Source organism: Garra rufa, chromosome 11 (assembly GCF_049309525.1).
Source record: "Garra rufa chromosome 11, GarRuf1.0, whole genome shotgun sequence".
Lineage (NCBI taxonomy): Eukaryota > Metazoa > Chordata > Actinopteri > Cypriniformes > Cyprinidae > Garra > Garra rufa.
In genome coordinates this window covers 32943285-32957993 of record NC_133371.1, presented here as the reverse complement: position 1 = coordinate 32957993, position 14709 = coordinate 32943285, and the positions used below count along the sequence as shown (strand labels likewise).

The 14709-nt window shown below is 36.2% G+C and overlaps 2 protein-coding genes across 2 annotated transcripts; both read left to right on the top strand.

The window, feature by feature from the left end:
• The first annotated feature begins 2257 nt into the window (after nucleotides 1–2257).
• On the top strand, nucleotides 2258–5159 carry lyve1b (lymphatic vessel endothelial hyaluronic receptor 1b). Its single transcript, XM_073850039.1, has 6 exons — nucleotides 2258–2344; nucleotides 2438–2603; nucleotides 2947–3086; nucleotides 4093–4608; nucleotides 4698–4779; nucleotides 4862–5159. Exons 1-6 carry the CDS (start codon nucleotides 2263–2265, stop codon nucleotides 5040–5042), a joined length of 1167 nt encoding a protein of 388 aa, XP_073706140.1. The 5' UTR covers nucleotides 2258–2262; the 3' UTR covers nucleotides 5043–5159.
• Nucleotides 5160–5343: 184 nt separating this feature from the next.
• rnf141 (ring finger protein 141) lies at nucleotides 5344–14707 on the top strand. Its single transcript, XM_073850040.1, has 6 exons — nucleotides 5344–5438; nucleotides 9300–9494; nucleotides 10311–10419; nucleotides 10589–10770; nucleotides 10876–10983; nucleotides 13492–14707. The coding sequence occupies exons 2-6, from the start codon at nucleotides 9361–9363 to the stop codon at nucleotides 13640–13642; spliced, it is 684 nt and encodes a 227-aa protein (XP_073706141.1). The 5' UTR covers nucleotides 5344–5438; nucleotides 9300–9360; the 3' UTR covers nucleotides 13643–14707.
• Nucleotides 14708–14709: the final 2 nt, after the last annotated feature.

Sequence of the window (14709 nt, the reverse complement as noted above, 5' to 3'; positions counted from 1 at the left end):
TCAGTTTATTATATGTAAGTGTGAACTCGTGAACCCTCTATTAGATCAGCTTTGTTAAGGCACAGTAACCAAATGCAGTTGTTGCATGCAGTAGCCAGTCTGGTTCCTCATTTAATGAGGTGATAGTGCATTCTGATGGGCATATTGTGTGTGTCAGGATGCACTACACCTCTATTAGATCAGCTTTGTCAAGGCACAGTAACCAAATGCAGCTGTTGCATGCAGTAGCTGGAGTCTGGTTCCTCATTTATTAAGGTGGTAGCGCATTTTGATGGCCGTATTGAGTGTTTCAGGATGCGCTATCCCTATTAGAGCAGCGTTATTAAGGCACAGCAACCAAATGCAGTTGTTGCATGCAGTAGCCAGTCTGGTTCCTCATTTATTGAGGTGATAGTGCATTCTGATGGGCATATTGAGTGTGTCAGGATGCACTACACCTCTATTAGATCAGCTTTGTCAAGGCACAGTAACCAAATGCAGCTGTTGCATGCAGTAGCTGGAGTCTGGTTCCTCATTTATTAAGGTGGTAGCGCATTTTGATGGCCGTATTGAGTGTTTCAGGATGCGCTATCCCTATTAGAGCAGCGTTATTAAGGCACAGCAACCAAATGCAGCTGTTGCATGCAGTATCCAGAGTTTGGTTCCTCATTTATTAATGTTGTAGTGCATTCTGATGGCTGTATTGAGTGGGTTAGGATGCGCTACCCCTCTATTCAATCAGCGTTATTAAGGCACAGCAACCAAATGCATCTGTTGCATGCAGTAGCCAGAGTCTGGTTCCTCATTTATTAAGGTGATAGTGCATTCTGATGGCCGTATTGAGCGTGTCAGAATGTACTACCCCTCCATTAGATCAGCTTTGTTAAGGCACAGCAACCAAATGCATCTGTTGCATGCAGTAGCCAGAGTCTGGTTCCTCATTTATTAAGGTTGTAGTGCATTCTGATGGCCGTATTGAGCGTGTCAGAATGTACTAGCCCTCCATTAGATCAGCTTTGTTAAGGCACAGCAACCAAATGCAGCTGTTGCATGCAGTAGCCAGAGTCCGGTTCCTCATTTATTAAGGTGGTAGCGCATTCTGATGGCTGTATTGAGCTTGTCAGGATGCATTACATGATGTTTTATTAACAAAGTTCGGGAGGAGCACCCCCTCTCCACACTTACAACTATTTTCTTTCCTAACCGGGGGGGTGGTTCCCTTCCATCAAACAGCTCACCAAATATGCATAACCCATTCTCAGTTTATTATATATGTAAGTGTGAACTCGTGAACCCTCTATTAGATCAGCTTTGTTAAGGCACAGTAACCAAATGCAGTTGTTGCATGCAGTAGCCAGTCTGGTTCCTCATTTATTGAGGTGATAGTGCATTCTGATGGGCATATTGAGTGTGTCAGGATGCACTACACCTCTATTAGATCAGCTTTGTCAAGGCACAGTAACCAAATGCAGCTGTTGCATGCAGTAGCTGGAGTCTGGTTCCTCATTTATTAAGGTGGTAGCGCATTTTGATGGCCGTATTGAGTGTTTCAGGATACGCTATCCCTATTAGAGCAGCGTTATTAAGGCACAGCAACCAAATGCAGCTGTTGCATGCAGTATCCAGAGTTTGGTTCCTCATTTATTGAGGTGGCAGCGCATTCTGATGATTGAGCGTATCAGTATCATGATAAACTCATATGGCCATCAGAATGCGCTGCCCATTTACCTTCCTATTATGCTGAAGGTGATTTTAGTCTGGCCAGCAGGTGGTGCTCAATCCCTGACATGTACTGTATGGGTCCAAAAATCTAAGGATATCGATGAGTCCTTTCCACAATCTGACTCTGTTGTAGCCTGGAATTAAACTGCTGGTTTCATCTGTCCAGAGGAGAACGATGGCGTTTTGGCTCCTTCGACACACTTTTTTCATTTTTAATACTGTAAAGCTGCTTTGACACAATCTGTATTGTAAAAACGCCATACCTATTAATAACAGTGACTTGACAATACAGCTGCCTGGAAGTCAGATATTTTTTCAACTTGCCCAGATTCTCTATATGTGAATGATGTACATAAAAAGTTCAAAGATGGTACACAACCACAGGAAGTGAAAGCTTTTTAGTCATCCTCTGCCCTAGCTTTAAATGCCCTCTTTGGGAAGGTCATCTTACAGATCATCCTCAACCTCCTGTTTTCTTATTTTTACGGGTCTCTTTCTGCAGCATCATCAGAATGATTGTGTTCAAGCTTCTATACAGTTTTTGTGGCATGTTCTGCAGTCATGGCTAGAGTCTGGTTACCGTTATGTCTACCACTCATCTTATTTACAAGCACAATCTGTCTAGATGTGGGTCAAATCCAAGGTAGGTTTATCTCTTTCTTGTTTAAATGCATTTAAATTGGTAAATCTATACTTTTGTACTTTATTAAAACCATCTTTTGTTGGTTGCTTTTAGTCCCTTCAAATGATGGAATTTCTGGAGTATTGTTAGTCCAAACCAAGACCTACAAGTACAGTTTTAATGCCACCACAGCCAAAGAGGCATGTGAGGCTATTAAAATGAGAATTGCTACAAAAGCTGAAGTGGAAACAGCAAACAAAAATGGCTTACAGACATGCAGGTAAATCACTGTTTAATAAATGACAATTAAACAGACATTATATAGGGCCTCGTCAAATTAAAAATAATATTATAGATATATGACATTGATCTGCTTTTTTAGGAAATATGACTATTACTTAAAAAATCTGCATGCCTTGTGTCATTTCAAAGTACAATACCAGACTCTGGTAAGACATCTGTCTTTAAATTAAATTTAATATGGTAGAGATCTTCAATAACACAATACACTAGATACCCACATTTATAATAATAAATTCTGTGAATGTATTGTCATTATCAGTTGTATTTGAACTCTACAGTTTCTGTTTCTTCTAAGACTGCAATATCATGCTTTCTGACAGGTTTGGTTGGGTTGAGGAGCAAATCGCAGTCATTCCTCGAACCGAGAAAAGCGAAAAATGTGGTAAAAGCACTTTAGGAGTTATTGTTTGGAGAGCTGACATCAGCAAAATGTTTGACGCTTACTGTTTTAAACCAGCAGGTAATTGTATTTAAAATATGTTTCTGAAAATACTAGTATAATAATAATAAGTTTCCTGAAATTTGGAATAATGGTGTTTAAAATGTGATTTAAAAAATCTACAATATGCTGATATTTGGACTTTAGATATTGTTACAAATATACACTGCCAGTCAAAAGTTTTTGAACAGTAAGATTTTATGTTTTTTTTTAATCTCTTCTGCTCACTAAGCCTGCGTTTATTTGATCCAACAAAAGTACAGCAAAAGTAGTAATATTGTGAAATATTTTTACTATTTAAAATAACTGTTTTCTATTTAAATATATTTTAAAATGTAATTTATTCCTGTGATTTCAAAGCTGAATTTTTAGCATCATTACTCCACTCACAGAAAGCATTCTAATATTCTGATTTGCTACTCAAAAAAAAATTATTATTATTATGTTGAAAACAGCTGGGTAGAATTTTTTCAGGTTTCTTTGATGAAAAGAAATGTCAGAAGAATAGCATTTATTTGAAATAGAAATCTTTTATAACATTATAAATGTCTTTATCATCACTTTTGATCAATTTAAAGCATCCTTGCCAAATAAAAGTGTTGAAAATTATACTGACTCCAAGCTTTTGAATGGTATAGTGTATAATATTGCAAAAACTTTTTATTTTGGATAAATGCTGATCTTTGGATCTTTATAAAGAATCCTGAAAGATTTACTCAACTGTTTTAAACGTTGATAACAATAATAATAATAAATGTTTCTTGAACAGCAAGTCAGCATATAATAAGATTTTTGAAAGATCATGTGACAATGAAGACTGGAGTAATGATTCTGAGAGATTAGCTTTGCTCACATGAATACATTTTAAAACATTTTTGCTGTATTTTGGATCAAATTATAAATGCAGGCTTGGTGAGCAGAAGAGTCTTATTTAAAAATCTTACTGTTCAAAAACTTTTGACTGGTAGTGTATAATTGAAAAATTAGTAAATTATTCTACTAAGATGTCTTTCACAATGCACCTCAGGTCCTGATGGATCATTTGAAACAACATCAAGCAGGCCTCAACCTACAACAGCAGGAAGAACATCATCAAACATCCATTACTCCATTAAAACAACCCATCCATCATCTATTAAGTCAACCTCTACTCCTGCCTACACATCAAGATCCCTTCCTCCCCACACATCCACCCCATCCATTTCCTTTGCTTTCAAAACTTACTCTGCAACATTTATAACACGTCTTTTTAACATCAGTGACACTTCCCAGACAACAACAAGCTCAGCAACTCTTTCACCTCCCAGAACTTTGCCCGAAATCTCATCCTCGTCTTCCTCTCATTCACTTCTTTATAACATCAGTGACAGTTCGCAGACAACTACAAGCCCAGCATCTCTTTCGCCTCCCAGAACTTCGCCCAAATTCTCATCCTCATCTTCCTCTCATTCATCCACTCATTTTCTTCTTCAGCATAGTTTAACTCCAACAGGCCAGCCTGCATTATCCCAGACTGTTACACCCAGCAAACTATCCATCAGAGGTTGGATTTTGAAACTTAGATCACCTCCTTAATAATTCAATAACAGCACGTTCATTTTATCAAACTATTTTGCTTTTTTTATATTTTAGCAGCTCCCAAAACATTTGTCATCATTTCCATCGTGCTACTGTTCTTGCTGATAGCGGCAGGTGCAGCTTGGTATCTCAAAATGTAAGTGTTTGATCCACTGTCATGAGAAAAGAGTTGTAACATGCATACTCTTCACTGACTACTAGTGTACTTTGCTTTATAGTAAAAGAGGACAGCGGTTTCCATCCTGGATCAGAATGAGGCAAAAACAGACTATTGAAACTGAGATGTGGAAACAAATAAGTGAAAGGCATTGTGTGTCAGAACAGACCAGCAAAGACAACAACCACAGGAAATGCAACAACCTCATCCTTCAAATGGAACAAGACCCAGACTCAACCTAAAAAAACACTGTTTTTTTTTTTTTAAAGTTTGTGTTTTACAGAAGAAAGAAAGTCGTATGGATTTGGAACAAAGTTTTTTTTTTTTTTTTTTGTAGGAAAAGTGTTCAAATCTTCCTTTGTTTTTAATGTGCTGCTCATACTTTCAAATATTATTTTGCTCTCAAATATTAATAACGGATGTAAACATTAATCTGTTCTTAATAGGGCTATATGATAAGGCTTAATGACAATTTGTGCTGTTTAAATTCCTCAGTTGTACTAGTTGACTTGTATCAAGGTTCAGTGGATTTTATCATTGAGCTTGTGACATCATCAACCCGCGTCAAGGTTTTCTTGCTACTTAATATTCCTACTTGTCATCTCGAATATTTGCCTGGATAAAACAAATGTCAGCAGGTTTGTAGTCATTTATTTGCATTTCGCTGAGTTCTTGTACATTTGTAGCTATTGCTAAGTGTTGGGTGTGTTTGCGTTACGATCTTTATGTATTGTTTTGGCTAGCCACGCTAACACTAGTAGCTAGATGTTTTTAAATAAACTTCGTATATATTTACGTCGCCTTTTTACATTCTGAAACAAATGCGAATGGTTCATTCGTCTGCTTGGTTGTTACATCTTTAGAAAAACAGTTTGTTATTTTTGGTAAACAATAGGGTAGGTAAGAAGATGAATAAACACCTGTTCAGTTCGAAAGTATTGGTGCACATTTATTGTAAACAACTAACTTAAATGTACCACTGATATCAGTAACCGCTTGAGACATTCATCGATATCTATGAAAAATGACTGATGTATGAGTAATTGATAGTAATATATAAGTTAAGTAGATTCGTGGCATGCTTCGTTAGCACATCACGTTCACATTGTTTTGCTGTAGGTAGCTGACTAATAACATGAGCATAAACTTTATTTTTTATCAATATTTTAGATTAAAATATATGGACAGTGGGGTCCAGAAAGCAAACATAATACAATACATGGGCCATTCTACAGAATTGGTGCAAACTTCTGTCCCACAAGCAAAAATACATTTAAAAAGCATTTAAGTATTCAAATATTAGTTTACTAAGATTCTTTTATTGTCTATTGATAAAATTGACAATACTAATTAAAATATCAGTAAGCATTATATATATATATATATATATATATATATATATATATATATATATATATATGATCATTTAGTGGGTACTTGCAATTGGGAGTTGGCTGTCCCAAACCCTAACCCCTAAATTTCTTTTAGACTTTATCTTATGAAAATTATATTGAAATATTTGCATTTTATTCTATTGTTATTTTTAAATATATATTTTTGATATAAAAAAGATGAAGTTCAAAACAAAACAAAAAAAATTATTTGTCAATTCTGAAACTTTATGTAAAAAATGTGCCCCGCATTTTCATTTCACTACCAAAACAGTGTGTGTTTTAGTCCATTGGCTAAGAGTGATTTTAACTACACCTCTACATTTATGATCAGGAAATATTTATGGTGAGTAGATATGCCCCATCATTTTGAGGTAAATGTAGTCAAAGGTATGAAATATCTGTGTGTATCTTTAAAGAATGTCACTACCGAACACAATTTTCTATAATTAAACACTTTTTTTGTTTATTTCATACCATTTAGTTTGTATATGTGTACACCTGGTCAGATCTGTGCTAGCTAACCATGTGCTAATTAGTATCTTTGAGCTAAGTTCAAAAGTATCTAAAATTGTCACTACCATACCACAAAGTGACGTCTTTTTTGGATGTTATCCCATAAAATTGGCACTACCGTAATAGTCGTGGCTGAAACATGTCATCATTGTTTTGGTAGTGACAAAAGGAAACACATAATCCTTTATTTGGGGAAATAAACAATTTTAATACAGTTTTCAGTATGTTTTAGTACACTCTTAAAAATAAAGGTGCTTTAAAAGGTTCTTCACAGCGATGCCATAGAAGAACCATTTTTGGTTCCACAACGGACCATTCAGTCAAAGGTTATTTAAAGAACCATCTCTTTCTTACCATTTTATAATCTGAAGAACCTTCCTTTGCCACAAAGAACCTTTTGTGAAACAGAAACGTTTGTCAGATGGTAAAGGTTCTTTATGGAACCATTTAGACATAAAAGGTTCTTCTATGGCATCGTGAAGCACCTTTATTTTGTATGTGGGTTAAAATTCTGTAATGGAATGTGGTCACTACTATTGAAACAATACCGTCAATACTGAAAATGTGCTGTCACGACCAAAACATGGGATGTTTTGTCAAAAATCAAGTATACTGAATCATCAACAAAGATGTTATGCTAGTGTTTGGTTAAATGTATATTCAAACTAATGCATCCTTAAGTTTGAAATCAGTATGATCAACTTTTTGCCTTTTACAATGGAACAATTGGATTCAAAATACAACAAATCTCATAAATCACACTTGAAATGTTGGTAATTATTGATTTACCTCTAAAAATCTTGTAATAAAATAGAAGAAATATATATTTACAAGGAAGATGTAAGCAAAATCTTAATAGGTCAATATAACCCTTCTTATTGAGTTATATATTACTGTGTTTCGCTAGTGACAAATTTGGGGAGAGGACAAATATTCCAAAACTTTCTGAAAATACAATATGACAATTAACTGTACAGCCGTGGCCAAAAGTTTTGAGAATTACATAAATATTGGAAATTGGAACAGTTGCTGCTTACGTTTTTATAATAGCAATTTGCATATACTCCAGAATGTTATGAAGAGTGATCAGATGAATTGCATAGTCCTTCTTTGCCATGAAAATTAAGTTAATCCTGAAAAAAACTTTCCACTGCATTGCTAAGAAGGCTTCAGGGCATCCAAGAAAGTCCAGAAAGCACCAGGATCATCTCCTAAAGAGGATTCATCTGCGGGATTGGAGTGCCACCAGTGCAGAGCTTGCTCAGGAATGGCAGCAGGCAGGTGTGAGCGCATCTGCACGCACAGTGAGGTGAAGACTTTTGGAAGATGGCCTGGTGTCAAGAAGGGCAGCAAAGAAGCCACTTCTCTCCAAACAAAACATCAGGGACAGATTGATCTTCTGCAGAAAGTATGGCGAATGGACTGCTGAGGACTGGGGCAAAGTCATATTCTCCGATGAAGCCTCTTTACGATTGTTTGGGGCATCTGGAAAAAGGCTTGTCCGGAGAAGAAAAGGTGAGTGCTACCATCAGTCCTGTGTCATGCCAACAGTAAAGCATCCTGAGACCATTCATGTGTGGGGTTGCTTCTCATCCAAGGGAGTGGGCTCACTCACAATTTAGCCCAAAAACACAGCCATGAATAAAGAATGGTACCAAAACACCCTCCAACAGCAACTTCTTCCAACAATCCAACAACAGTTTGGTGAAGAACAATGCATTTCCAGCACGATGGAGCACCGTGCCATAAGGCAAAAGTAATAACTAAGTGGCTCGGGGACCAAAACGTTGAAATTTTGGGTCCATGGCCTGGAAACTCCCCAGATCTTAATCCCATTGAGAACTTGTGGTCAATCCTCAAGAGGCGGGTGGACAAAGAAAAACCCACTAATTCTGACAAACTCCAAGAAGTGATTATGACAGAATGGGTTGCTATCAGTCAGGATTTGGCCCAGAAGTTGATTGAAAGCATGCCCAGTCGAATTGCAGAGGTCCTGAAAAAGAAGGGTCAACACTGCAAATACTGACTCTTTGCATAAATGTCATGTAATTGTCGATAAAAGCCTTTGAAATGTATGAAGTGCTTGTAATTATATTTCAGTACATCACAGAAACAACTGAAACAAAGATCTAAAAGCAGTTTAGCAGCAAACTTTGTGAAAACTAATATTTGTGTCATTCTCAAAACTTTTGGCCACGACTGTACAGTTACTAGAAACGTGACTTTTTTTTTCCCAAGACGTTTCCTACTCTGACTTTGAACTAATTCTGTAGAATGGCCCATTTACATTACCGATTTAAAATAATTACATGAAATCCCCAAACTCTATTTACAGGTTTGAGGGTTTGAAAGTTTTCATTCAGGTGTGTGTATAAAGAAACATCTATATTTTAGGTGCTGTGACTTGCCACTATTTCTTTTAATAATCTTAACCACATTTTAGCCTTTTGAACTTTATGTAAATATACATTTGGTGTGACAAATGGTCTTAAAATTCCATGTGTAAGACAATGCGGTTTAAAGTAGTTTTTTTTATTAATTATAACATGTCACGCTGCATGATGTGTCATGTCAACATTCTCTCTTATCTAGGGCCTCCAGCAGTGAATGAGGTCTAGAGTTGTTTTGGAGCAGCCCTCCATCTGGAGCCAAGATGGGCCAGCAGCTTTCTGGCCAGGCAGTGACCAGACTGCCTGAGAAACTGATCAAACATGTGGGGCTAGTGCGTGACAGTGGCTACCTCACCTATGATGAGTTTTTGGGTCGTGTGGCGGAGCTCAATGACGTGTAAGTGAACTTTTAGGCAGTAAACTGCTGCAGTTTGATAAGACTGTGACGTCCCAAGTAAACCATAATGTTATTGATCATATTAAAAGTAATGACAAGTTCTGTCATAAAACTCTAGATGGCGCAGCCTGATGATATTCACATTGTTTAACTGCTTGGCACAGGGCTGACTGGTTCACCTTGCATACACAGCCAATGAGCTTGCTACTTTACCTTTACTTTATTTGGACAACTTTAAAGGCGATTTTCTCAATATTTATTTAGTTTTGCTCCCTCAGATTTCAGATTGTCAAATTGTTGTATCCTGGCCAAATGTAGTCCTATTCTAACAAACCACACATCAATGCAAAGCTGATTTATTCTGCTTTCAGTTGTTGTATAAATCTCAATTTCAAAAAATTGACCTTTATGACTGGTTTTGTGGTTCATGGTCACATATATCTATAAAATACATATAAAAATGTAATTTCCTTCTGGTCCATCCTGTATATAATGCTTACTCAGACTCAGTCAGTGTTTCTTTTCCTGCAAGGGAAGTCTAAAAGTGAGCTTAGGTCGGTCAAAAGTTCATAAGGATTTGGATGTTCAATTTAGCATTGAAAGCTGTTTAAAGTAGTACTGAAACATTTTTAACAAATGATAGTTATAATAAATATACAACTATAAAATGTATTACTTTATGAAAGTGCAAAAAGTAAGAATGAGCTCACTATATTTCCTGCATATTTTTAAGTTTGGTGTTTAATCTGAAAACAAACACATTATCCAGTTTGATGTGATGTAAAAGGTAATATGATTAAATTTTTTTATCCACAGAACTGCTAAACTAGCCTCTGGCCAAAAGAAACATCTTTTGTTTGAAGTACAGCCGGGATCTGATGCAACAGTGTTATGGAAGGTTGCTGTGAGAATAGTGTGCACCAAGGTGAGATTAATTTAGAAGTCTCTGAATTGATCTGAATTTTATTTATTTAGTTGAACTAAATAATATAGACATTAGTCATTTGCTCTGCACTGTAAATTTGAAATGTGTGATTGATGTTTATCTAGGGTGGGATGGGAATTGTTATTGTTTTCTCTCTGTGTGCTTGTAGATTAACAAGGAGGATGGAATGGTGGAGGCCTCCCGTATTATGAATCTGTACCAGTTTATCCAGCTCTACAAAGACATCACCAGTCAGGCAGCTGAAGTATTCAGTTTAGAGGCGGGAGCAGAGGGATCCTGTGGACCGCTGTCATCAGAAGCTACCTGCCAGGCCAGCATGTGGATGGGCAGGTAGTTTAATAACTGCATTTGTTTTGTTTACTAAATCTGCACCTGATGTAATGATGCATAATAGATGACTCATTGTCTCACCATGTCAATTTTGCTCTGTAACAGGGTGAAACAGTTGACGGATGAGGAGGAATGCTGTATTTGTATGGATGGAAAAGCAGATCTTATTCTGCCCTGTGCACACAGCTTCTGTCAGAAGTGTATTGACAAGTGGTAAGAATTTGTGATTTATTATCAGTCAAATAATGAAAATTCTGTCATCATTTACTCACCCACATGCTATACCAAACCTCTATGACTTACCTTCTGTGGAAGACAAAAGAAGATACGGTGCCTTGCGAAAATATTCATAGTCATACCCCTTCATTTTTTTCACATTTTGTTATGTTGTTGCCGTATGTTAAACTGCGTTAAATTATTTTATTCCCCACATCATTCTACACTCTATGCACCATAATGGCAAAGCAAAAACAGTTTTTTAACATCTTTGTTCATTTTCAAAAAATAGAAACTGAAATGATTCCACTGCATAAGTATTTATACCCTAATCTGTTACAGCTGAAAATTTAGCTCAGGAGCATTCATATTGCTTGTAGATGTTACTGCACTTCAAGCGGAGTTAACCTGTGACAAATTCATTTGAATGGGTATGATTTGGAAAGGCAAACATCTAACAGCTGAAAATGCATACCAGAGCAAAAACTAAGCCCTGAGGTAAAAAAAAAAAAATGCCTGTAGAGCTTTGAGACAGGATTGCATCTGTGGAAGAATTCAGAAAAAATTCTGCTGCATTGAAGGTTCACAGAATTATGTAGTCTCTGTTACCCTTAATGGAAGACGTTTGAAACAACCACCACTCTTCTTAGAGCTGGCCTCTTGGCCAACCTAAGCAATTGATGGAGACGGGCTTTGGTTAGAGTGGTGACCAAGATACTGATGGTCACTCTAGTTGAGCTCCATGATCAAATGTCTACGGAGGAGATCACTGCCACACTCCACCGATCTGGGCTTTATGGGCAGAAGGTTCACCTTCCAACAGGACAGTGACCTTAAGCACACAGCCAGAGTAGCTTATAGACAAAGCCTTTGGTTGGAAAGCTGAAAATGTCTGCCAGACCCCATCCAAGCTGACAGAGCTTGAGAGGTGAAGAGATGAGGTGAGGAATGACAGATTATTGCCAAATGGTGATGTGCAAATCTTGTTGCATCATACCCAAAAAGACTTGAGGCTGTAAAGGTGCTTCCGCTACTGTAAGTACTGAGTAAGGGTATGAATACTTATGCAATGTACTTATTTCAGATTTTTTGTAATGAATTTATGAAGTTGTGACTATTCTGTTTTTTGCTTTGTCATTATGGTGGATGGAGTATAGATTGATGTGGGGAAAAAAGTAATTAAAACAGTTTAACATAGACAGCGATAAAATAAAAAATAAAATAAAAAATTTGCAAGGCACTGCATTTCTTTCTGTGGAAGGCTAAAGAAGACATTTTGAAGAATGTTGGTAGCCCAACAATTTTGTTTCCTAATTTATACACCAAAAATATGGAAGCTTGTTTCTGCCACTGAATAAAAAAAAAACAATTGCTTGTTTACATGCTGCAATTCTGACTTTTTCCCCTGCAATTCTTAGAAAAAGAATTGAGATACAAACTCGCATTGTGAGTTATAAAGTCTAGTTCCGAGGGGAAAAATTACTTTGTTCTCAAAATTACAAGTTTAAATCTCACAATCTTGACTACATAACTTGCAGTTGTGTGTTATAAAGATAGAATTGCAAGATAATAACTCGCAATTCTCAGAATAAAGTCTGAATGTGAGCTTATATCTTAATTCAGTTTATATATAATTGCGACTTCATTTCTCAGAGGTGCTAGTTCGCAAGTCAGGATTTTTGCAATTACAAGTTTGTCATACAATACTGATTTTAGGACTTGCACATTTGAGTTTATATCAAGCAATTCTGAAGAAAAAAAATCAGAACTGCGATTTTATATCTTGCAGTTGTGACTTCATTTCACAGACTTGCGATTTAAACACAATTCACACAGTCTCACAATTCTGAGGAAAAATAGAATTGCGAGAAGTAAGCTTGCAATTGTGAGAAAGTCAGAATTGTGAGATAAAAAGTCGCAATTATAGGGTTCCATTAAAAAAAAAAATACAATGGAAGTCAATGGAAATGGAAAATGTTTGGTTACTAACTATCTTCCTCTGTGTTTTCAATAGAAGAAAAACAGTCATACAGATTTAAAACAACCTGAGGGTGAGTAAACAATGACAGAGTTTTCAAATTTGGGTGGACTATCCCTTTAATTGAAAAGTTCACCTAAATAATTAAAATGGTCATTGTTTACTCAACCTCAAATTGTTCCAAACTCATGACTTACTTTCTATAATAATGTTTTAGTCAGAACTGCTGCTTTCAAATTTCTAAACAGGATCCAATGTAGACTCAATTCTGCATACTTTTTCAATTTAAATGTACTTTTACAATATTAATATAACTTAATATAATACACATGTAATCACTTATATGCTGCTATATAATTTTAGATCTTAAAAGCTTTAGTCCTCTTTCACTTTCATTGTATGGGGAAAAAAAATAAAGTCAAGTGGGTTTGGATCAACACTATGAGCGTAAATAATGACATAATCCATAAATAATTTTAATGAGCCATGACAAACCCGGTTCTTTTGTGTGTCTGTGCCTCTAATAGGAGCGGTCAGAGCAGAAACTGCCCCGTCTGTCGGATTCAGGTGACTGCCACTAATGAATCATGGGTCATGTCAGATGCTCCTACGGAGGAAGACATAGCTGGGTACATTCTCAATCTAGCGGATGAAGCCGGACACCCACACAGACCTTAAAATGAAGCACTGTGCCACTGTCATACTCACTGTCTCCTTTAAACAGTTATTTCATAGGGTGACTATAATGGGTATTTGTTGCACTATATAGTGTCACTCACTGGATGCAATAACTGCTGATTATTTTGACTTTTAAAAAACATTTTTTAGGTTAATGCATCATGACACCTGATCAATTCATAGATGTGACTGTGAACTGTATGTAGGTAAGTGCTTGACAACATGTAGCTGTAGAACTTTGCCTCATTGCACTTGCTGTTTTATCTTGTTTGTGAAGTAATTGCACTTAATTGCGTTTGTTCCGTAAAGGCCTTGTAATATCTGAATAAGCGTCACAGTATCAGCATGTGCAACCGTTTAATAGTATTGATGCTATAATTCAGTCACACATGATTCAGTAACAGTTGATGTGCATTTTAAGGTTTAACAGAATAACTGTAGTGATCTGTTTGACATAAACTCTTTATCTGCGTGTAAGTTGGACCAAAAGTCAATTATAGGGCATGTCTCATATAACATTCATTATGAAACATAATTGGGAAGGATTAACAATTGAGAATGAGAATTAACTAATTTGCTTGTTTTCTTCTGCAGTTTAGTGAGTTGCAAGTGAAACACTTATTTAATAGGGCATCACTGACACTTTCAGTGAAGGTTAGTCACTTTTTCATAATTTTTTTTCTGGATTGAAATCCTAGACTTTTCATTCTGCACTTTTGTGTGTATGAGAGACTGTGAATTTGTGTGCTTAGGGAGTTCGCTTGTATCATAAAAGATATGTATAGATCAATCTTTATATACAAGTCTAAATTTGTGTGGCAGATGTAATCTAGTTGATCAAGATCTAATCTAGTTTTAGAAATGTTATTTTCTGCAATTTTCTCACAGATTTATAGAGATTTGGAATGATTGTTATTAGTTTTATGAGAGGAATTGACTAGTTACTGCTTTCTTTTCTGATAGTGTTGTTTTGAAGGAGAGTTCTTTTAAATATGGACTGAACTGGAATGTTCGGTGTTCCCTTTTCTTGTGTAAATCTCGAATAATAAAGTAAATTGAATATTTTG